The sequence below is a fragment of the Oryx dammah genome, unplaced genomic scaffold, assembly GCF_014754425.2.
Source record: "Oryx dammah isolate SB20612 unplaced genomic scaffold, SCBI_Odam_1.1 HiC_scaffold_24, whole genome shotgun sequence".
Lineage (NCBI taxonomy): Eukaryota > Metazoa > Chordata > Mammalia > Artiodactyla > Bovidae > Oryx > Oryx dammah.
This window is the reverse complement of record NW_024070208.1, coordinates 45,940,544-45,966,499: the sequence shown is the minus strand read 5'-3', so window position 1 is coordinate 45,966,499 and position 25,956 is coordinate 45,940,544. Positions and strand designations below refer to the sequence as shown.

Sequence of the window (25,956 nt, the reverse complement as noted above, 5' to 3'; positions counted from 1 at the left end):
GACTCGAGAAGCCCAGAAATGTTATCTATATCACCTCAAATTATAATTATTTCTTTAAAGAAAGAAAAAGAGAAAAGGGAAAATTTCAGTTTTAAATTTTACAAATTTTAGATAAATTATTTTTTAGTGACTGTATCTCTGGAAATAATATATTCTCTAGCCTGCCAAACAGCCTTAAAATGATATATTAGGAGTCAAGTCAAAGTAAATTATTTCTTCTAGTCCTAAATCATAGGATTCTGGGTCTGACAAAGAATACTCACCATAAAAATGCTTCATTTAGGAACTTTGCTCTAGGTCCAGTGGTTAAGATCTGTCCTTCCAATGAAGGGAATGAGGGTTTGATCCCTGCTCAGGTAGCTAAGATCCCTCATGACTCACAGACAAAAAATCAGAACATAAACAGCCAAAGCAATATTGTAACAAATTTAGCAAAGACTTTAAAAATGGTTCACATCAAAAAAGGAAATAATATTTCATTTAAAATAAATTATGCTTGTTCACTTCAATTTCACATATAGATGTATACAGAAGAGATATTATATATGCATATGTATGAATTTGATACCTGTATACAAGTATATGTGAATGCACATATATGTATGAAAGGTAAAATCAATTGAAAATCTTACTTAGTGCCATATATAGTAAAACAAAAGACAATACATACATACATTCATACATACTTATATACATGTTCACATACACACACACAAGCCAGACATACATGTTAAATTTATGTTCAGTTATAGTTTCACATTATTTTGCAAAAGGTCATAGTTGCTAGCTCTTTTATTATTATTACATATATTGAGTTATAGTAATATCCTAGGAATCATATAGAATATTTAAACAGTCATGACTCTGACTCATGGGGCATACAGTATAAATGTGTTTGCTGTCCAAATTCTAATTTGGGTAATTACATTCTGTCTACCTCAATTTCCTTTGTAAGTTCAATTATGTATAATGGTGTTCTCTGCTTTCTGTTTCAAATGGCAACACTCTTTTGGTGTGGTAAATTTAAAGCTCTATATTTCCTTTGAAGATACTTTATCACAATGACAATGAAAAATAATTGAGTTGAAAGTATTTGCATTTTATATCATACAATATCATGTTTAAAATTAAAGGTTTATTGTGTATGTTTTCTATTTTAAAATATTGTGTTATATTTAAATTTAATGCACATAAACTCTATTTTTCTTAGAATTAATGACCAAAACTACTCAAAATAATATTTAAGGAGTTATTGTTCTAATATTCAATCCTTTGATTTCATGATATTGTATAATTTGATAATTTTAAAATTAAGAATTTTTAATAGCTACTGTAGATGTCCCTTCCATGACACATTATCAAAATTGAATTTTCTTAAATGGCATTTCTTTGTGGTTTAAAAGAGGGCCTGTAGAAAAATACTATATGCTAGTATTTTAAAATATATATACTATATATAGTATAGAAAATATGTTTTATATATATAGTATAGAAAAATATAGGTAGTATAGAAATATATGTGTATGCTGTATATCTTTAGGTACCAGATTTTTGCTAATTCCTAGAACTATACTGTTCTTTCTTAAAGTTTGAATATTTTTATAAATTAGGAGTCATAAAGAATAATGATATCTTCAATAAAGAACAGCAATTTCACTTTAGTGACATTTAAATTCATTCTAGATTTTGCTTTTTAGAATTAAAAAAATTATCTTATATCTAATTTTATTTTATTTTTCTATGTGAACAGTCTTTCATTTTGGTTTCCTTAATCAAACGTGTTCATGGACAACTCTCTATGAGATTTTAGGTGAGGAAAGTAGAATTTTAGTATCAATTTACTGGATGTGACACCTTCGATCATTGATTATCATTTGAACAAACTGAAGGGAGAATTTTACCCACTATTCTCAATCTGAGCTTTCAAGCTGTAAATCATAACTGGGATATATTTGCACACAAGACTAGGAATAAATATGTTATATTGTTTATTACCCTATTTACAAAAATTATTTCAAAGGATAGTTAGATAAATAAAAAGTAGAAAAAAAAATAAGGTAGAGAATATAAAATTTAGTGAGGGGTGATATTAGCACTAAGGACATGCCATAAGGGGAGTAAGATAGCCGTTTGGTTCACTCTGGTTTGATTTGTGGAAGTATTAAACAAACGAGGAAAATCTAAAAGGGATGTTAAAAACACAATGAATGGCAGGCTGAGACTGGTTCACTATGGTCTGACAAGGAAACATATTCTGATTGTGGTATTTAAGAAGCATTCTTTACTTCTATATTTAATGGAAGACAATGAAAAATAATTTGACCAAAATATTCTGGTTATACATATTCCAGTCTTTACATTTCAATGTCATGACCAGTAATATATCTTATACATTTCAAAGAAATGAATCATTTTTATTTGCATTATTAATATGTATTTTAATTATAAAAATATGTATTAGTAATTATATAGTTACTAATCTTCTCTAACTGATAAAAGAATTAGAAATAAACTTTTCCAAAAGATAATAAAATAAGACATTGACTTCAAAATATGGGTAGACTAGCATCAGATACATTGGTTTTTATATCTTTTTATCTTTAATCATAGTATGTTATATCTTCTCCTGTGTGTCCCATTACCAATTTTGTGAAGAGAGATCATGAAAAAAACAGTAAAACGTAGCCAATATTTTAAACTCAGTTTACTGTAATGAAGAGAGTGGCATTAATCTCTTAAAAATCTGGACTCTGTATCATATTTACTAATTTATATCATATACAACAACAATACAAATATTAATAGTAAAACTAATTTTACTGAGGATTTCCCTGGTGTCTCAGTGGTAAAGAATTCCCTGACCAGTACAGGAGATGCAGCTTCCATCCCTGGGTCAGGAAGATACCATGGAGTAAGAAATGACAACCCACTTCAGTATGCTTGCTGGAAAATCCCGTGGACAGAGGAGCCTGGTGGGTAACAGTCCTTTGGGTCCCGAAAAAAGCAGGGCATGACTTAGCAACTAAACAATATTTGCTGAATAATCTTAATATGTCCCTGTGCAGGACATATACTCCTTTGAGTCTCCTCTACTCTAACACTACTTAAATTCTGATACTTCTAATTCACCAATGTCTGAGTTTTTCCCATTACAAGCAATTTTGCAACCTAAGCTGGGGGCCCTGCATTTTATCCCAGTTCAGGCATGATCTGCTTAGAGATAGCATCAGATCTCATAGGTTAAGAGTTCAGCCTCACAAACCTACTTCCTGCCCCCACTTTCATTGCCAGTTGTAAGTCCAGGTTGTACCCTGTGCTTGTGACCAACCAGCTACAGACTGGAGGTTCCCACCATGCCTGCCAATTAATTTGTTAAAGCAGCTCATCAAACTTAGGAAAATGTGTTACTTATGTACCTGCTTTATTATAAAAGATTATAAATCAAGATCCAGAAGGAGCGGGTGAATTGTCCAACACAATTCAGAAACAGATGGGAGAAATATATAGGGCAATGTATTTGGAAAGAGGCATAGAGCTTCCACTCCTTCACAAGTCACCCACCCTGTACCTCTATACACTGACCAGTTCAAAAGTTCTCTGAATCTCACCCATCCTTTAGGGACTTGCCAAAAGTCAACTTATTAACAGAAACTCATGTGTGGTTGCAAGGAGTTTATTATGAATAACAGAAGACCCATTTCACCTCTGTTGTTCTTATCACTTAGGAAGTTCCATTCCCTGTAGCATCTCTAGATACCAATATCCAGTATAGGATACCTAGAAGTGCTTTTGATGTAGAATTCATTGTTAATCAACTTTGAAGTACAGTAACTATAACAGTAAACCAAGTATAATATCTTTTGTCACAAGAGTGGCAAAAATGCTTTAGTTGATACTGTTCTGTCATATTTGTTAAAGTTCCTAACTTCAAGGCACACTATTCTTTTTTTGGAATGAAACATCAAACAAACAAAAAAAGAAAAAAACAAAAACCTCAGGGTAGCTCTGACCTAGGTTTAGTCAACTTACTCATTTGGGACCTTAGACAAGTCACCTCCTCCTCTGAACCTTGGTTTTCTCATCTTTGAAAGGTCAAAGCTAGAATAGATAATGGCTAAAAATCTCCTCCAACTGGGTTTGTTGTTATCATTTAGTAGCTCAGTACAGTCCGACTCTTGTGCTACCCCATGGACGACAGTCTGCCAGTCCCCTCTTTACATGGAATTTTCTAAGCAGGAATACTAGAGTCTATCTGATCCCATGGATTACAGCCTGCCAGGCTTTTCTGTCCATGGGATTCCCAGGCAAGAATACTGGATTGCCATTTCCTTATTTACTCTCATTAGCAATAACAAATTACTCAACACAAATTTTGTCACCTGAGTTTCAATTATACTCATGGAACCGTACATGTCATCTAATTCTAAAATTTGTACAAAATACAAATATGTACCAAGTAAGCTTTTCTTCCTCTAAGATCTAACTAGTAAATTAAGAAATGCTTCTGTCATATCAGTTTTATTGTACATCTATACAGGCAGATATTTATACTTCCTAGGCAAGAGAAATAGTTGACATATTGCTAGATTAATGTGTCCTTTATATATATATAGTTTATAAACTCATTCCCTGAAAAATGATAGAAATTTGTTTACACGGCATAGTACTTTAGAAAGCAAAAATACTTCTGTATTATGACAGGCATTATGTCTGCATATAGAAGAGAAATCTGAGATCAAACAGCCACTATCTTTAATAACTGCTGTGTCATAGACTAAATTTAAAATGCTTTATTTTTTTTTTTTTAAAGAATCGTTACTATCCAGCTTCAACATCATGAGAACTGACCTCCCCCTGGCAACAAATTTTATGTTTTAAGCCTTACTTCTTTTACATTAAATCACATTGCTATCATAGAATTTTGCTTGATATCTCATGACCACATGAGACCTAGCATTTCTTGTGACCTTTTGCATATGATCTACCTGGAAAATTTACAGAAGTTACACAAATCCGATAGTACTATTATCACTGATAGTTAAAATGGTGTTCCAGTGATTTGTAGATGTTGTGAACACTACTTGCTTTTGTTTTTCCCAGTCCCCTGCTGCATTGAAATTTAATTGGTTTTCTGTATTTTTTGCAGAAGAGCTGTCACAGACAATAACATATTTTTTGCATATGTATCAGTTTGGCTCTAGTGAAGATTTTTGTTCACACTGGACTCCTACCGATGTGCACTGATTTAAAGTCTAAAAATGAAACTTAATTTTATACAGCTTATAAGTAGTCCCTAGAGGGTATTGGATCCTAAAAGCTAATATTTTTCAGACATAATCAGCAGGAATAAGTAATGTACTACCATTAGCGACATTAACAGCAATGTAACAGAAGGAAACAATAAACATAAATGTTCTCAGCAACTTTATACTTTACAACAAATATTAATATAAAATTATACAAATTAGAACTGCAGCTTAACACTATTCAACACGTTTATTCATAATGATTGTTTCATATTTAAAGAACACCAAAATATTGTGTTTTGTCAGCCAAGGACAATAATAGTTTAATAGTAATTTATTTTAAGCAGCTACTGATAATACAACCAATCAACACATTAAGTGGTGCCAACATTGGCATCTTGCTAAATAATCTCTAGACATTGCACAGAGAGTACATCTTTCAAAGATAAGTCAACAAGAGCAATCAGAGCAGAAAATTAGAATTTGGTATCTTAGAATTAAAATACAGCTAAACTAAAGTTTTAATTGGGGTGATCTAAAAGGGCACTTGATGTAATGATCTCTTTCATTTGTTACTAATTGTTTGTTCCTGATGAAGAAGAAACATATACAGGAATGTTGCCGAATTAAGATGGCAGTTTCCTTAGCAGCTATGTTTTATTGTTAAAAACAAAAGAGTAGAGAGAAGTGAACTGCCATCCAGCTTGTTTCCTATCACAAAAATTAATCCAGAAAATTCAGGGTCAATTATTCCAAATATTAAATATGAATAGCTTATATGTGCTTGAAAAGAGACTTAAAAAGACTTGTGACAATTGGTGGGCTGAACTAAAGGTACATTCCTATTGCATTAGCAAGTCAAGCTGGAATTGAAATGTATGAATCAAACTTCTTATGTCGTATCCTACAAAGGGGTAAAGGGTTCTCAAATATATCTACAACTGGCAATAACTACCATTTCATTTCTAATTTCAGTTGAAAAATTCAGCTGCTGATGTTCACAAACCAAAGCAAAGCATGTTTTCCAAAAGGGCATTTTGAATTGCTGAGTTGAGAAGGATTGAAATCTTAGCTCCAATTTTTACTAATAATTTTTGTAATAATTTTTTAATGCATCTTAGCAGAGAACACGTGCAGAACACTTTGCATAGGTTTTACATATTCTCATAATCTCATTTTTGAAAATTTCAGAATACTACTCATATATTAATATAACATATAGTAAAATTATATATATATTATTTTATAATCAGTTATATAAATAGATATAATTTGCTTTTGCCATATACTATTATTATATATACTGTTAAATATTCCCCTAAAATGTATCCTCTGTTTAGAGCCATTTTGATAGATTTAAAAAAAAATAATGCATTACTAAGCCATGAAGTTTTGGATGCATATTATGTATCTCAAGAAACATATACCATATTATAATTTCTATTCAATAAATTTTTGAAATCTACTCTACAGTAGGCACTCTCTGAGTTTTAGTACCCATAGTACCCAATGAGAGAAAATGTCTCTGCCTCAGAGAACTTACATTTCAGTGAAGAAGATGCAAAATATGGCACTAAACAAATAAACAGATGACAATATTACATAATCAATGATATGAAGAATTTTAAGGAGGAAATAAAAAGTTGAGTTTGGAGGGCTAGTCCAGATAAGCCGCGAAGAGAAGGGTTTTCCCCAGTGATGGCTGAACAAAGGTGAAGTGAATGTAAGAGTGAGCCATGCAAAACACGGGAGGAAAAGCATTCAGGAGGGAAACAGAGAGCCAAGTTCCTGGTGCAGAAACAAATTGGTGCCTTAAGAAATAAATGGCCACTCACGTTGTATATAATCTCAGTAGGGAGTGGCAGAGAATGAGCCCTGAGAGATAGGTGAGTATTGCTAACATCGCATGGGGTTACATAAACTATGTCAGATAATTACACATGGAACAAATCAGTCTAATTTTCTTCACAATATTTAATTTTAAGATACACTTATGTGTTGCCCTCATGTAGTATTAAACCTAGATATTCTAATTAGAAGCAATTGAACCTGCATGCCAAAAATATTTGTCTTCCTAAAATAGTTTAATTAAACATAGAAAAATTTTGCTTTACTTTACTATTTATCTTAGCGAGTACAGAGTGACTGCACAACAGGAATGAAGGTATTTGATAAGTGGGCTGTTCTCTTTTAAAATATGTTAAAGTAATGAATGAAATGTGCTTCATCCCAAAATATTATAATTCTGAATACCTTCTTTGTACAGGGGCTCTTGAAAGTTGCCATAGATAATGCCAGAGCTCAAGAAAAACAGGTTCAACTTGAAAAAACAGAACTGAAGATGGATTTTTTAAGGGAAAGAGAACTAAGGGAGACACTTGAGAAGCAGTTGGCAATGGAACAAAAGAATAGAGGTATTTTTAAACTTCCAAATAAGTTTAATACTTAGCATCAAGTATTCAGCATAACAATATTTTGTGATTTACTATGAAACTTTAATTTTTTTGTTTTTACCTGTAGCTATAGTTTACTGCAGGATTTGAATCCTGAGCTTAACCTTCAAAGTACATGGCTTCTCTTCTCTTCGTACCTCAAGAAACTGAAATATATCCATTATATCATGTAATTTTTATTGCTTATAGATTTAACCAATTCATAGTTTTAAAATAAGAAGGAGTTCTGATAAGATGACAGCCTTGAAGAAGAATTATATATTCATTCATAATTGCCCTTTGAAAAGCTTGAGTTAAAGTCATAAAACTAAAATAGAAAAATACTGATTATTCAAGCGAAGCAGATTTAGTGAGATATTTATCAACTGAAATGGAAGACTGATGAATATCTGAACAAATGACCAAAGTTGAGTGTTTGTATAATTTTCCTTCTGAATGCCTTATTTTCACCCAACAAGGTCACATCAGCACATCAGCGTAGAAACTGATGTGAATTTTTATTGGGTAAAAATAATGTCATTATCAGTCTATGAACTGCTTCTTTTTATACACTTTACAGTGCATATTCAGATAATTTTGAAGGTCATTCATATTTGTGTGCTTATTTTATGTATGAGATCCAAGAGTATTTTCTTTACAATCAACTTCCCCTCTGCTTCAACTCTAAAGTTCTCCTCAATATTTAAAAGGGGAAGCTTCTCTCATTTAGTAAGTATCCACTATAAATAATCCACACTTTCTTCTGATATATGTGACATGGTCATTTAAAAATAATTCTTTCTTTCAAAACTTGCAGAACTAATAGGTTTTTTATTAGTTACTATGAAGCAATAGTTATCAGTTCCCAAGATGAGGCTGATTTGGGCAGCTGGCACGCCGGGTGTAGAGCACTGTTCTAAGTAATGTGACTTCACATAGATTTAGCTACTAGAGTAAGCAAAACAAGATAAATGTTGATGGCAGGATATGTTCTGAGTAATGAATATGGTCAAAGTGTTCATTCTTTGGAACCATCTTCCATGAGATAGCCATGTCGCAATTTTGTTCTCACTTGGAGAAGTCTTTTATGAACAAAACTTAAAAGCAGAACCTTGAATTCTTAAGGTAACCTTTTGGTTACTTGAGAGATTTTCAGAATTGTGTTGTTTTACAACTGTTGAAGTTTTACATTGTTTTATTCCTTTAACCACTAAAGGTATAGGGCAAAGTGTTTCACAGACAACATCATAAACCTACCATTTAATTAATTATGAACAACAAGTTAAAGGTAATGACTATCAATAATGGTCTATATGAATGTGTCTATGGGAGCCGTGTGTTATCCTGAAGAGAGAAACATGGCAACCCCATTTGCTTCAATCAAGTAGGAGGAAACAAAGAACAGTCAATGGCAAAGCACTGGATATTGAGCTTTTAGTGCCATGGGAATAAACAATCCAAATAAATAATTCAGCAATTACTGTTTCTTTTCAAAGAGACTATATAAGCAATCATCTTTAGAAAGGAAAAGAGTAAGCAAGTAACTTTGTTAAGATGTTCACAGTATTAAATAAAGGAAATTAGCATTTATTTGAAACCAGTTTTGTTTTTTCTTATAAGATTTGACTCAATGTAAAAACAATTTTTTGTAAATATATGTTACCAGCAACAATAAACTATAAGATAATGGTTTGCCATTTTAATAATATTGATTATAAAAATAGGATTTTTGGAAACTGGAAATTCAAAGTAACACTCTTACATGAACCATTGTTACCTTTTTTGATGTCTTGACTGAATACTGTGGTAGGTAAAAAATGTTGCTTGTTAATCTGTAGTAAGTAATTATACAATAAATTTGGAATGGTTACTTCTTATGACTAATTCTGCCAGAAGGATTTTCTCATATTGATTCTGACACATTCATGTACACAATGTTTATCAACCATCCAGAAAAAAATAAATATTTCAAAGAAAACACTTTTATGCTTTCCATGTGCTGATTGGTTACTTTATATATAGTGTAAAAGTTAAAACAATGATCAGTTATTATATGTATGAAAGTACAGTAAACATACATTTGTGAAGAAGATTTGTTATTATTTATTGATTACATATTATGTACAAATACTTAAATTGGTCAGTAGGAAAAACATTCATCATAATTAACTTTTTGTATCATAGGCTACTTTTTTAAGTAGCAATTAAGTTTTATACTCATCAAATTCCTAGAGTCTAAAAGTGTAACTTTCCTGAAATATATAATACTGCATATACATCTTCTATGAAATTATTAATATCTCTAAGCAAATTGCAATAGTTTCATCAAAAAGTCTGTTTATATAGATATATTATTAGCTCCACATATGCAATAATATTTATTAATTGTCTAAAATTTCAAGAAAGAATTATTAAAAATTTTGCTGGTATAACATTTTTGTAAAGATAGGGGAAATGCTCCATTTACTACTCAAAATTAATGTTTCATAAAGAGAGACTAATCTTAAAGGTTTATACTATTCAGATTACTTTGCATTTGTCTGATTCAATGGCAGAGACTAAACTACAAAATTTATTTAATCAGTCTTCTTTAATTAGTGAGTATAAATATTTATTAAAATTAGTTTCTCATTAAAACTGTCTCCACATATGATAATTAAAGGCATTCTTGTAATAGTTCAAGGCTACACAAAAATTGGCCTCCTTGGACATTTTACTGAGATTTATTTTAGGTAAAAGTGGGTTATTGTTTTTTTTGTTTTGTTTTGTTTAAACTTCCTCTGCACAGACAGGTGCAGTCCAGCAGGGGGAAAAATAATATTATTTAAAAAATAGAGACCATTTGTGGAAATGTGAACATTGCAAAAATTCTGAAATATAATAATGTACATATACTCTTTTCTAGCCATAGTTCAAAAGAGGCTAAAGAAGGAGAAGAAGGCAAAGAGAAAATTGCAGGAAGCACTTGAATTTGAGACAAAACGGCGTGAGCAAGCCGAACAAACACTAAAACAGGCAGCTTCAACAGATAGTCTCAGGGTCTTAAATGGTAAGAGGATGTGTCTTTATGGATGACTAACTTTCCTTGTGAATACTCAAAATGCAATTTAAATGTGTTTGTGGGTTTGTATTTCTGTGGCTGTTAATTCTTTAAGCTCTTTTTGAAAGCATGGTGGAAAGAAAAGTCACATGTGTTGGGAGAAATGTTTTATTTCATGGGTGCTTCCACAGTTTTGTTACTTCAGTATCTGAGATGATACTGCTTTTCCATTTAACCAATTCTGTCTGTACTGAAACATAATAAAATATTAATATGAAAAGTTCTCAAACCCCCCATCTCATTTTCTGAACAATTTTGCATTATTTATCCATTCAAATCTTCTGATAATTCTCATGGTTATAGTCTTTGTTCAACCTTTAAAAGATGACAAAGATTTATGTAATTTTAATTCAGCACCAAAGTAACAGGTTGCTTTTTTTAAAGGACAATGGGAATCAAATGAAATGTGTGTCACTCTTACCTTTCTGTGTTTTTAGACTCTCTGACCCCAGAGATAGAAGCTGACCGCAGTGGCGGCAGAACAGATGCCGAAAGGACAATACAAGGTGGGAATTTGCAAAAGGCTATAAATCTAGATCTTGCTCTATGAGTTTTTCCTCTGCTTTAGCCTGCTATTCAAGCATGTAGCCTACCATCTGGGCCACATCAAAACAAGTTCAAACAAGGTCAAGTTCATCTTGCTTGTTTATATGAGTGAATTCATTTTGTGCTGATAGATTTTCTTTAAATTAACAGGTCATTTCTGTTTATACAATGCAATTAAAAAGGAATAATTAATTTTAAACAATGTATGATTTAATCTTGAACACAGTAAATGTATTTTATTGAATGTGTGAAGCCCAATATAATAGATGAAAGTTTTATAAATTCTATATCAATAAAATCATGAGTTAACTAGGAAGTTCTTAAAATTTGAAATTATCTTCTTTTTGTTTTAGTGACAACTAATGCAAGGTACATGTAAAATAAACCAGGTGAAAGCTAACAATAAATAAGATTGTTTGATCCTATGTGAACTTTCCAAGTAGACTGTGTGCCATTATATACACTTTAATAACATCTGCTGAGAAAAATCATATAGAGAACACTAAAGGGAGTTTTTTTAAACACTCAGAAAAGCAAAATATGTATATTGCCAAGACCACACTATTAGAAGAGAACAAAATCTGAAGGTAGCATTTATAGCCTCACATCTATTCTAGACAATAAACCCAATCTAACAACATGAATACTAAACAGTAAAAAGAGCATTAAATGAAAATGATTCTTCAAAGGGAAGCCTAAAATGATTAACTACTATAATCCTCCCAATTGCTTTTATTTTGCATTTTAAGTTCATTCATTTGGGGGATATTGTTTGACATTAATCGTGTTACTCAGTCAGTTCCAAAAGTATCATCCTTAGTTTACTATAAAGGAAATATAATTGTGTAAAGTATCATATACACAATAAATAAAAATCAGAAACCGGAGACATTCCTGGAGAATGGTTTTTGTGTATTAATTGATTTTACCATGATAATTATTTTTAAATCCTAAGGCTGAACCATATGTTATTATGAGACATCTTGTAGAAAAGATTTCATTTTTTAGAGCATTATGGGTTTCAGCAAAATTACATATATGTGTGACTATAATATTATTAAACTCAAAAGATCTATGTTGCTTTGTAAAGAATTACATGCATATGTTAACAAATTACTAATAACAAAGCCAGTGCTCTTTATCAGGGACAGTAAGTCCATTGTGAACTATCAGAACTGTGGTCTGTGTATTTGGGGATTCCTCAGGCACTAACTTAGTTAATGTCCAAAGTGCTGGACATAAAAAAGCACATAAGCCTCCTGGTAGATGTGATATATAAATTATCTGATATCCACAGAATTCTCAAGGTGATTAGAATTCAAGCAAGAAAAATTATGGACACTACATTCTTTCGTATACATGGGAAGTTTAAGAAGACATTAGGTAACAATTAAACATCTCTGCATAATTGACATAATATATATTTCATGAGATTGCTATTAGCAATATTTGGATCATAAATAAGGCTATAATTATTTTATCAGAATTTGTAAAACACAAATTCAGATGTATATTTCAATATGGGATAAAGTCTTGCTATATAGGTCAAAGTTTTGACTGCTTTCAATTTCTATTATGATTTACTTACACTCTGAAGAAAATTTTTAGTAATAAATTGCAGTCTTTCTGCCATCCAGAATGTTATATATAACACAGAAAATCCATTCAAACAACTCCATAACTCAGGAAAGGAGAAACATTTGAATAATTATATATAGTTACTTAAAGCAAATATTGTTTTTTATGGGGTTATTTATTGCTTTTTCTTAATTATAATGTGAAACATTTTTTTCAATTCTTTCATTAATCTTATCAATTAAAAAGATGAGTTCCTTAAGCCTAATATAAATAATCAATAATATTCTAATTTTTGTGCACTTACACTTTAATGATTTTTCTGATAATCATACTCTTCAATGAAAAGTTTTCTGTAAGACACCTTAATATTAATAGTTTTAATTATATAATGTGAATTTTTCTCAAATGTAATCTAAAAAACACACGTAGATGAATCTGTGTTTCTATATGTTAATTGCTATCGGTTATCTCACTTGACACCACCCAAGACTTTTAAAATACCAAAGCAAAGAGATCATCTTTTGCTAGTCTAACTCAACTAAATGAGTTCATTTAGTCCTTTGAAACATCTTTTTTTTTAACCTTGGAAACTAAATTCATAAATTTAAAAGCTAACAAAATAGCAAAATTAATGATGCAGAGAAAATATCAAAGAACAAGGACTGTGTTTAGTAAAATGAGGAGTCTAAGTTCAAGAATGGGAAAGGCAAAGGAAAAAGAACCAGAACTAACTGCTAATTTGTGAAATGGTCTATATCAGACATTTTGGCAGCTATAAGCACGTGTTGCTTCACAACTCATGAATGACACGAACACAGCCCTGCTCCCTTCCCAGGAGTTATGAGTCTTTGTATTCTTTCTTGCTCCCAATCCAACCATAATTGAAATTATTCTGTATTCCAAAATAAGCTCAACTTAGTTAGGAATGAAAAAGGAAACTCACATTTCTTTATACTTAGCATGTACTTACTCATTTTTAATATTTTGTTAATAAATGAGCCAGATTTGTCCCATGAATTAGTCACCTAGCAGTCAGGTACTTAAATACTACTCAGTTACCCCCAAATAAATGTCACTTCATTAGTATTTAGTAGCATCATTTCTGTAGAAGTACAGAGTTGTGGAAGAGAAAAACAGAAAGCAGCTTAGAAACTATTGCTGAGCAAGAGGCTCTAAATAATTTACTTATCTGGATAAGTAAGGTAAATCAGCTCGTACTATACAGGAATGAAGTTTTCATTACTGATACTTCTGGTAACTAAACTCAAAATTAATAAGCTTGGTGGAAATTTAATGACTATATATATATATCCAGTTCAGTTCAGTCACTCAGTCATGTCCGACTCTTTGCGACCCCATTAACCACAGCACACTAGGCCTCCCTCTCCATCACCAGCTCCCAGAGTTCACCCAAACCCATGTCCATTGAGTTGGTGATGCCATCCAACCATCTCATTTTCTGTCATCCCCTTCTCCTCCTGCCCTCAATCTTTCCCAGCATCAGGGCCTTTTCAAATGAATCAGCTCTTCGCATCAGGTGGCCCAAGTATTGGAGTTTCAGCTTTAGCATCATTCCTTGCAAAGAACACCAGGGACTGATCTCCTTTAGAATTGACTGGTTGGATTTCCTTGCAGTCCAAGGGACTCTCAAGAGTCTTCTCCAACACCACAGCTCAAAAGCATCAATTCTTCGGAGCTCAGCTTTCTTTATAGTCCAACTCTCACATCCATACATGACCACTGGAAAAACCATAGCCTTGACTAGACAGACTTTTGTTGACAAAGCAATGTTTCGGCTTTTCAATATGCTATATAGGTTGGTCATAACTTTTCTTCCAAGGAGTAAGTGTCTTTTAATTTCATGGCTGCAATCACCATCTGCAGTGATTTTGGAGCTCAGAAAAATTAAGTCAGCCACTGTTTCCACTGTTTCCCCATCTTTGCCATGAAGTGATGGGACCAGATGAATGTTGAGCTTTAAGCCAACTTTTTCACTCTCTTCTTTCACTTTCCTCAAGAGGCTCTTTAGTTCTTGTTCACTTTCTGCCATAAGGGTGGTGTCATCTGCATATCTGAGGCTATTGATGTTTCTCCTGGAAATATTGATTCCAGCTTGTGCTTCGTCTAGCCCAGCGTTGTACTGGGCTGGACATTATGTACTCTGCATATAAGTTAAATAAGCAGGGTGACAATATACAGCCTTGATGTACTCCTTTTCCTATTTGGAACCAGTCTGTTGTTCCACGTCCAGTTCTAACTGTTGCTTCCTCACCTGCATATAAGTTTCTCAAGAGGCAAGTCAGAGAATGGTCTGGTATTCCCATCTCTTCCAGAAATTTCCAGTTTATTGTGATCCACAGAGTCAAAGGCTTTGGCATAGTCAATAAAGCAGAAATATATGTTTTTTTGGAACTCTCTTGCTTTTTCAATGATCCATCGGTTGTTGGCAATTTGATCTCTGGTTCTTCTGCCTTTTCTAATATATATATATATGTATGTATATATAAATTTAAAAGCAACTTGTTCCAGGAGCTGGATTTTATGGCGATTAACTCTTTCATGCCTGAATCTTACAGATTTATATGTCATGATTTGTGATGATGTTTAAAAATTATATCTTACTTTAAATGTTTTCATAAGATATTTTATATATATATATATATATATATATATATATGAAAGTGAAAGTCACTCACTCATGTCTGACTCTGCAACCCCATGGACAATACAGTCCATGGAATTCTCCAGGCCAGAATACTGGAGTGGGTAGCTGTTCCCTTCTCCAGGGGATCTTCCCGATGCAGGGATCGAACCTAGGTCTCCCACATTGCAGGCAGATTCTTTACCAACTGAGCTATTCGGGAAGCCCTGTATATATATATATGGTGGTTTAGTCACTAAGTCTTGTCCTACTCTTGCAATTCCATGGACTGTAGCCTCATAGGCTTCTCTGTCCATGGGATTTTCCAGGCAACAATACTTAAGTGGTTTGCCATTTCCTTCTCCAGGGTATCTTTCCAACCCAATCCCTGGGTCGGGAAGATCCCCTGGAGAAGGAAATGGTAACCCACTCCAGTATTCTTGCCTGGAGAATCCCATGGACAGAGAAGCCTGGTAGGCTACAGTCCACGGGGTCGCAAAGAGTCGGACACGACTGAGTGACTTCCCTATGCTATACTATATATATAGTAGACAGAGTCAGTCTTAATACTTATTTAACTGTTATTTGGACAGGTTAATAAATATCCTCCAAAACCTGAGTCCCTCACACATAGGAATGCACATCTACACAATGTATGCAGCCAAAGCTATAATACTGAGTTCCTTCTACTGAATCCTAGTCTCTCATTTTTCAGTAGCTTCCACTTAGATGTTAAGCTATATCTTTTAATAGTGTAAAAAATTTAAAAAATGTCTCTCCAGCCAATCCAGACATCTCTTAAGAGTTCCAAATAATATCCAGTTGGAATTTAGGTGTCTCACAGGGACCTCAAAGTCCAGTGCACAAAACCTAAAGGGTCCTTCACCCTCTTCCTCCTGCCGACCTGTTTTCTTCTACTTTCCTTCCCTATGGTTCTCTCTATTGCCCAATCCAATATCCTCCTTAATACACAACGAGGAAAGTGAAGCTTGATGGCTCCCTCCCTTTTTTTTACACACAAGCATGACTTTTGCCCTTCACTCTCTGTTCTTCTTTCATTGATTTTTTTTTTTAAACCTAGAAAACCTTACATCTTTTTCCACCTTCCATTGGCATTTCTCTCTCTTTCCTACCTTTAATTACTTATTCTTTAAGTCTCATCTTAGAAGTCACAGCATCCAGAAAGGCTTTTCAGACTCCACATCTACCCCTGCAGCTTCTCCCTGCCCCTCTTCACAGAGGTTTTAACCATGCCTTCTCCACAATCACAGCTGTGCATTGGTAGTCACTTTTTAAATATTTTCTTCCTCTCTCTGGGTGGTAGCCAGGCAGAGTGTGAACCATGCCTGCTTTGTTCACCACGGTGCTCCTAGTGTTTGTAGGTATGCTTGACACTTACATATCAGTGTGTCACATGTTTGTGCCACATTCATGGTGCCCAAATGTTTGACACATTGCCATGCTCGCTAATCCCTGAAGGAATGTACTGGTGAGTTAGGACCTTTGATCTTGTGGATGAGTGTCAAGTATTCCTATTGTTCTGACATTTTTCTGACATTGGTGGGAGAGATTGGAGGAAGCAAAGGGTAATATGATTCCTACTAAGAAAGTCAGAATTACAAATTCTGGGGGAATTTTTTTTTTGATAGCTGAATTAACAGAATGTGCTTGCCCTTCTTGGCTGCATTTCTGTTACTTTTTTCTTACACATTTGACTCAAGATTTGGATTCTGTGAATATTTACCTACTGTAGCCTTCCAGGATCCTCTGTCCATGGAATTCTCCAGGCAAGAATACTGAAGTGTTGCCAATCCCTTCTCCAGGGGAACTTCCTGACCTAGAGATCAAGCGTGAGTTTCCTGCATTGCAGATGATTCTTTAAGGTCTGAGTCACCAGGAAAACCCAACATTCACTTACACCCATTTAAAATTTATATTTAACTTCATATACCAAAATCACATTTCTTAAATAACTCCTTTTGGTTTTTAAGCGTTAACCTCATGCTTCTTTTCTGATTTGATTCTTATAATTTCAAATGGTTTAATCTCTTTATATTGTTTAGATATTCAGTATATAAACATGAAGTATAACATGGGAGGATCGTGAATTAGTACTCTTTTATCTATGTCTTTTATAAATTTTCAAAAAGTCTAAAAAGTTCACTTTCAAAGTAGCAGCTTTCTTTTTCATTCTAAGTAAAACTCATCCTCTTAAATCCAAAAGTAATTGTTGAAATTAATGGGAATGTGGACCACAGTTCCTCTGACATCTTAGTATATCTGCAAGTTATGTTTGCAAAATCTTGACTCCACTTGAAAGTACATCTCTTTTATTTACATCCAATGTCCATAATCAAAATTGCTTGGCTTTTTATTCTATTTTTGACTGATCTCAGATCATAGAAAACCAAATATTTTTCCAATAAAAGGACATAAAAGACCTTCCTTCACATTAGCAATGTTTTTGTTCCAATTTAATATCTTCTTTTCTGCTTCCTGGATATTTGAAGATACATGTTGAATTTAAAAATTATTCATTTATTCAACAAATGTTTGTTGAGCACTGATGAAATGCCAGGCACACTTATATGATGTTACTGCTTTAGCACTGGGAAGGGGCTTTACAAATAAATTAAACCTCTTCATTTTGCAAGAGAGGAAACTGAGGTTTAGTAAGGGTATGTTATTTGATAAAGATTACACCATGAGTTAGGCTTCCCAGGTGGCGCTAGTGGTAAAGAACCTGCCTGCCAATGCAGGAGACTGGAGATGTGGGTTAGATCCCTAGGTAGGGAAGATCCCCTGGAGGTGGGCATGGCAACCCACTCCAGTATTCATGCCTGGAGAATGCCATGGACAGAAAAGCCTGGTGGGCTATAGGCCATAGGTTCGCAAATAGTCAGACACAACTGAAGTGACTTAGCACATGTGCACACACACCATGAGTTAATCAGAACTGGAAAAATAACACAGTCCAATTGCTTTTATCATCCTTTGCTTTCTTCCCAATTGTTTTTAGTTTAGGATTATTAAAGTGTTGTTCTTGTAACATATGTTATTGTTGTTATTTTCTGTTTAGTAACTTACAGAGCCTAAACCTTAATGATGTAGGGTAAGCTTATTAGTGAAATATGTATCTTTCTCTGTTGAGTCAAATGTTCCAGTATACATTGAATGCCCTAGTAATACATTTTCTTTCATTTGGACTTAGTGATATTACATAGTAAGTGGAGTTTTTGCTTATTAAAATTGTGAGGTGGATTAAGAATTCATATTTATTGAGACTTTCTGTATATACTAATTAACATTCTCACTTTTGCACTATAATTTAATGGGGTTGCTGACATTTAAATTTAGATTTCTGACCCCAGAGTCTTTGTTTTCTCTCCATGCTTTGCTGTGTAGATTTACATGTCTCTTTTCTAGGATAACCACTTGAAGCCCATTTGCTCATTGTGGATAGTTAGCTCATTGCCTGTTAATGGCTTCAACACTTCAAAACATTCTACTGATAGCAACTAGGGAATGGTGTGCAGTTGGGAAAAATGTTGTTTTCCAGTTTTTTGCTATTTAATCAGTCATTTATGCCTATACCATGTTTATAGACACTTCTACACATGCTGAGAAAAATATCATTCTAAATGAAGCATTTAAAATAACAATAAAAGAAATTAAGAAGTTAATCATATTTACCTAAAATATGTATCTACATCCCTACAGTTTAGCATGCAGTGAACTTAGGACAAATGCAAAATCAGACACAAGTCCATATTCAGTTTAGTATGTGACATTTAAAGAATCTCTTCATTCCTTCTATACCATGTGTTTGAACAGAGGTTGTTAAATGGTACCCCAAGATTCTACACTGTAAGTGTTCTACATTGAACCCTACTTAAACTTACCATATGAAAATCTATGTGAATGTGTTAGGTAGTTAGAATAGGCAAAAGGAGTCCAGAATGCTGGTGGCTAAAACAAGGAAGGGAAAAGACCAAGAAAATAGAACAAAGGAAGGTCCAAGGACCGGAGTGAAGACCTCAGGTAGAAGAAATAGCACTCCTGGCTAGCCCAACTTACATAGGGCAGGCCCAGGGGAAGGAAAAAACGTTTAAGAAGAGGAGCCAAAGGGCCGGGCTTCTCTCTCTCTCACTCTCTCTCTTTCTCTTTCTCTTCTCTTTGCGTCTTTTGGGTCAGCATGCCCTCACGTCTCAAGGATGTATTTTCCTTTATTTTCTAAATAAAACTGAACTGTAACACTTATCTGAGAGCTGTAACACGGCCTGCCTGAGAGCTGAGACACGGTCTGTCCAAGGGCTTTAACTTTTGTCACTTCATATTTTTGTTGTGATGAGGCAGAACCGAGGAAATTACACCCTCCCCTGACAAATGTATTGTTTCAATTTGATTTCACATCATTGTATTATGTATTATGTATATTTCTAATCCTTAAAAAAAGACCCATAAGTCTAATGTGGGCTTGAAAGTTCTCTAGACAGATCTACAGAATCTACCAATTAAGAAATGTTAGGAGTCAAGTCTAGATTCAAGTCTCTGCTCCACTATATTTTTTCTCTGTAGCAATTGCTTAACCTCAGAGGGTTACTGTGCATGTTAAATAAAATAACCCAAGTAAAGCACTTAGCATATACTGGGCAATAGTATGTACACAGTTAAGTTTTAGCTGTTAATATTAAATTTTATTATTATGAGTTAACATATTTATAGTGCCTAGCAACTGGTAAACAAATACTGAAGCTATTATTACTCTAATATATAAATTGCTTTTCTTTTTATTTTAGAAAATCATTCTTTATTTATAGCACAGTGTTGATTTAGTCCCATAGTAAAGTGTTTGCCAAAATTTATGAGAAATATTTTTTGTTACTTGAACATAATTTTTTTATATATAAAATGTCTGTATATAGCTTCAAAGAGGGAGGCTTTCTTTAAGTAGAAGGTCAGAGTTGATTAAAACTGAATTCTGGGCTGCCTGCAATACATGTTGACTATTGTTTATTCACTTAGAAATGTGTAGTCACAATAGAGATTGCCTCAAACTATTCTTCTTTATCTTAAAAAATAAATATTAGAATTATTTCTATGAACAAAACAATAATAAATTTACTTCTAGTCCCTTGGCACTGGTTTCTGGTGTTTGGTAGTGTTTCAGTGCAGCTAACCAATTTAAACAACATTGATTAAGTTGAACAAAAGATATTGATTGAAAGCAGTAACCAATAAACAGGCTAATGTTCCACAGTTATCATAAGTCAGTGTTAACTACTCATTTAACTAGGCAATAGGAATTATTATTATTAAATAGAAAGTCTCAGAAATACTCATAAGTTTTAATATTTTATAAAATTTAAGAATAATTTTGATACTGAAATTTATGATTTCAGTATGAACATTCTTATTCTTTAAGAGACATTAAAAAGTAAATCTTGGTTTTGAATGTAGGTAGATATGCTTAAACTCCAAATGCTAAGGGTCCCATAGATTTTGTTGGAAATGGCTTATGTAATTTAAACTAATTATATATGTAAGCAGACACAGTGAGAAATTAAGTATGAAGTTGTCTAAAAATAGTATTAAATTGTGATTCATTAGACTTATATTTACATAAAGTTACTATCAATGTGTTATTTCTACAGAGCTAATTTTTCTAAACTCGGTTCCTACAGAAAAAAAGAAAATAAAAAGCATAAGTGTCAGTCTTATATATTTCTATTATATGCTTCTGTTGAATTGTGACATAAAATAAGGTTTTGTGATGTAACTTTATTTCTATTCAATTGCCCAAATATTAGGCAAAGTAAAGCCAAATCATTGGGCATAATTTATAGTATATTTGACATTATATTTCCTAAGAAGAGTAATGTAGTAGGTGGTAGTTACTATGAGATTTCAGGGGATATAGGGAATATCAGGAAGAATGAATTGGGATTGGATGTTTAGAGGCAGGAAATGAACATCCTACAACTAAGTTGCTTTTATGGATTGAAACAGAGCAGTTATTAATGGAAGGTATAATAATTTTTTGTTAGTATAAGTAAAATTGAAAAATTGAGTTAACCTGTCTTGTTCATGAACACATTTTGGGTTGGCTTGAATACTGCCTGAAGACCATAATCAAAGAATAGTGATAAATGGAAATTGAGACAGATATTAGCAGGGGACCCTAGAGATCAATGCTAGATCCATGTTGATTTAGCATCATAATTAGTGAAATGGAAGAGTGGTTAAATCATGTGTCAATGACAATCACAGAGGATCTTAATTTGGAAGGTGCAACATACATCTGTGTGGACAATGTAAATATGCAAAAGAGATTGAGGGACTCTAGAATTTCAGGATGAATGAAATGAGTTTATGTTTGTAAGAAAGAAAAATTAATTTTAAGATCTGTTTTTAGAAAACATTGAAGAGCTCAACAAATAGCAATCAGAATGTATGACCAATTCCAACTTTTCAAAGTACTATAACAGTACTGGCTGCAGCAGTACAGAAGTGTCAGAGATAGGTCAGAAAATAGTGTGTCATTTTACTTGTTATGTGTATATTTATCAATGATACTTTTTATGATTATGACTAGACAGAATAATAAGTTGGTTTTTCATCATGATCCAGACATTTTAGCTTTTAGACAATATATTATCACCTTCAGAATTAAGGAATATTTATTTTTAAAAAGTTTTTACTTTGAGTTCTTTTCAGCTTTATTATCATGGGAAAAATTTGATGGCCTTTATATATAAGTAATTTGCTCACTGGAGGCTATACTCATAGAAATTGTGTATAATGTCTACCAAAGCAGGAGACAGTTACCATTTAGTAATATAGATTTGTGGTTCATATTCACAAAATCTGTTTTCCCTTTTTGTATTCGCCCTTTGATATTAAAAGTAGCCTGGTCAATTAAGAGAATGTTCAACAAATATTCAGAATGGCTTCTTTAAGTTAGAGCACAAATGTTTCATTTTATGAGAAAAGTTATTTATACTTTAAGAGTTATAAAAGTGGTCTAAAAATTTTAAATTACAGAAGAAGAACCTACATTTTAAAGTCTGTTCACTAAACTACAGAACTTCTGAACAAAATTTTAAGAATTGCTATGTAAACATACCATGATGGAAAGTATGTGATCAATTTATAGCATGTGTATGTCCAGACATTTGAGATATATGACAGCTTTTGCTGTACATTTTCCTTTAGAAAACAAAATGAAACATCATCATTTAGCCTATAAGTGTAAAAATGCTTATGGTGCATTATTCTACCTCCCATGGTTAGGGACAGAATGCAGACATGCCACAATAATGTTTTTTATTTCTACTGTTCGAACCATATTAATGAGAACATCATTTTGGAGAACTAATTATTTCTATTTGTCTTGTGTCACACTTTCTAATTCCCCTATATTAGCACAGCCAAAGCAAATTAATTGCTTTTCCAGCAGTTGAACCTTGTCCAAGAATGAGCTCACATTCCCTTCCAGTTTCCCCGTTTCTGGGAGAGCATTGTGTCAGAAATTTCTCTTGATACTTAACATAGTCTAGAGAATATCTTTACAGATTTCTGTGCACTCACTGGATGAAATTTATAAGTTTAAGTGACCCGCCAGGAAAGATAAAGTTCTTAGCTGCAAGATTATACATCAAAACAGTTAAAGTGAAATTAAAATTAAATGAATGAATCTCACTGAAGCAAAAAAAGCAGTAATTAATGGTTCCCTTAATTGTCTTCATAAAATATTTGCATGGGTCTAATTTGCATAATTTGCATGTATTAATTAATCTTTCAAAGGAATTTTGTGCTGAGAGAAGCCAAAAAATCTCTTTGTTTTATTTAACATCTAATGAAATATTTATCTTCTTTAATGAACTTCTCATCTTCATTAAAATAAAAATTGCACAAGTTTGTATGTTTTAAATGTTTTTATAATTGAAGTATTCAAAAAATCTCTTTAGACTTACAACAGCTGAAAAACAAACACATTATTTAGCATTCAGTATCATTTTACAACAGCAACAGTTAAAAAAAAAGTGCAATTTCACTTTCTCAAAGGTAGCAAGGCATTTGGTAAGTGGATAAATGAATGTAACTATTTAGTTTTAAAAGTAAGATTTATAAAGATCTGATCACTTTTCGATGGTAATGCTATTTTCATGGCTTAAATAGTGGGCAACTAGAGGGTATAAATATATATAAGAATAATCAGTATGTTTAATTATTTGGGAAATGTTTCATTGGTTGAAAATATTTTAGCTGTTTCAAAGAAATTAGTCCATTAAAACCCACTTGCTATTTTTAACAACTGCTAGATTGACAGTATTTCCTGGCAGAAGCAATACAGTGTTAACTTTATCCTAAACTTTCCCACTGAAGAAAGGCAGCAGGGGTTTCTTCTCTCACAAACTAAGAGATCATAGTGAAAAGCAAGAGATGCGCCTTGGAAGGAATGAAATCCAAAATTTTATCAAGTGGCGAATAGTATGTATTCAAAAAAGCTGAGGAAGAGAATGAGAGACCGTGGAAGTTAAAGAGATGTCAGGGAAGGGGCACCAGTCACCTGTGAATGGTACTCATTCTTTTTGATGCAGCCATGATTCAGGATATTACAAAGAACATCAATTGACTGTCCTAAAACAATTTCAAGTTTGCACAGCTTTTTCACATACATTGTCTTTGTTGATCTTCAGTGTGCCATTTTATATTTGAGGAAACTGAGTAACAGGGTGATAAAGCAAACTGCTTTGAGTCAGACTGTGAACTCAGGACCTCTGAGTCCCTTTGATGCCATATACTTTGCTCTTATTTGAACGTCCATCTTTGCATCTTATGATAATTTACGAAGTGGCTGTGACTGACTCAATGTTCAACCAGATAATGAAGGTGGCATAAATTTATAAGGATTAAGATTCAAAATGCAAATATATACTAGTTCTTCCCATGTAAAATTTAGTAATGTTTGACCACGGTTTCCTGTATGATTCATCTTCAGGGAAGGAAAAAGGAATTTTCATTAAGCAATGGTTATATTTTTAGCCCCGAAACTACTCTCATAATTTGTAATTTCTCATGGAGTTTTCTCTCATATAAAGAGAAAAATAAATCCATTAGGTTATAAAGATAATTATTAATCAGTTACAAGGCAATATTGATGACTTATTTAAATAACTGATTTCTAAATGATTAGAGTTAACACCAAGATGATTTAGTCTTAGGAGAGCAATGTGGGACTGAAAGCTAATCTCCTATCAACACACTCATTCATTACTGTTGTGAGGCTAGGTAACTCACTTTAACTGCTAAGACCTACTATATTGCTGATTTTTTATCCTGTCAAAATGGCAAGGACATCAGATTTTTTATGAGTATAAACATATATGCACATATATGCAATTATGTTCATGGCCAATTATGGATATGTGGGTTCTGGATTCAGACTGCCTGGGTACGAATCTCTACTCTGCTGTTTATTATCTGTGTACCATTGAGTGTGTAAGTTAAATGACTTGATTATGAGAATTCCTTATCATAAAACCATAGAAAATGATCATGATGTTCACCTCACAGAGTTTTTATAGAGAATAAGTGAGTTAATATATGTGAAGAACTCACAAGTAAGTAGAGGTTATTCTATAAGAATTTGCTATTTCTACATTATGCACAAATTTAATGTAATGGTATTTTCAATCATATTCATAATTGATAAACATTAAACATTATCTGGATTTTTAAAAATTATCTTATTTTCGATATATGACACATTCTTTTTCTTTTAGCATGGTTTAAGCTAGAAAATGCAAATTATATTCACCAGATTTTTCAAGACACTTAAATTCATGACAAATTGTGAGTTCAATGTTTATGTCAACTTAAACAATATGGCTTAAAGAGATTTATTTTCAACTCTATATGATTATTTATCACTTCCCAAATATAACAAAAGATAAATGATTTTTTACTCATTTAAGATGGAAATATTAGAGTTTCTTAATATTTTATTGCATTTTAGCAAATTTCTCCTAATGTGGTTTGTATTTTCATTTAGTGTAGAGTATCACAGACTCTTTTAATTCATAGATAATCATACTCCAGAGATAGTAAATCTCCAAACATAGTTCCAACTAAGCTTACTAATTACACCTATAAAACGATGAATGATGGCTACAAATTATTGGATCTGACTCTCATTCTTTATTTATTTCTCTCTGGAAGAAAGAGCACTGGATGGGGAGATTTTAGACCATAAATTATTCCCATACATAATCAGGTGTGCTGTATTTAATTTTGATTCTATACTATGGTTTTACATTACTTATGAAATTCCCATTGTAAACAAATTAAGAACTAATTATTTCATTTCCATGATGAAATGATATTTGCTTATATTAATCATTTCAATGT

At 32.7% G+C, this 25,956-nt stretch overlaps 1 protein-coding gene across 1 annotated transcript in view; it reads left to right on the top strand.

Annotated features, from left to right (window-relative positions):
• DACH1 (dachshund family transcription factor 1) overlaps nt 1–25,956 on the top strand; it is a 463,451-nt gene that overhangs the window by 415,070 nt on the left and 22,425 nt on the right. The window contains exons 10-12 of the mRNA XM_040267265.1: nt 7,513–7,660; nt 10,584–10,727; nt 11,216–11,284. Of these exons, the coding sequence (XP_040123199.1) occupies nt 7,513–7,660; nt 10,584–10,727; nt 11,216–11,284 (361 nt within the window). The remainder of the gene's footprint in view (nt 1–7,512; nt 7,661–10,583; nt 10,728–11,215; nt 11,285–25,956) is intronic.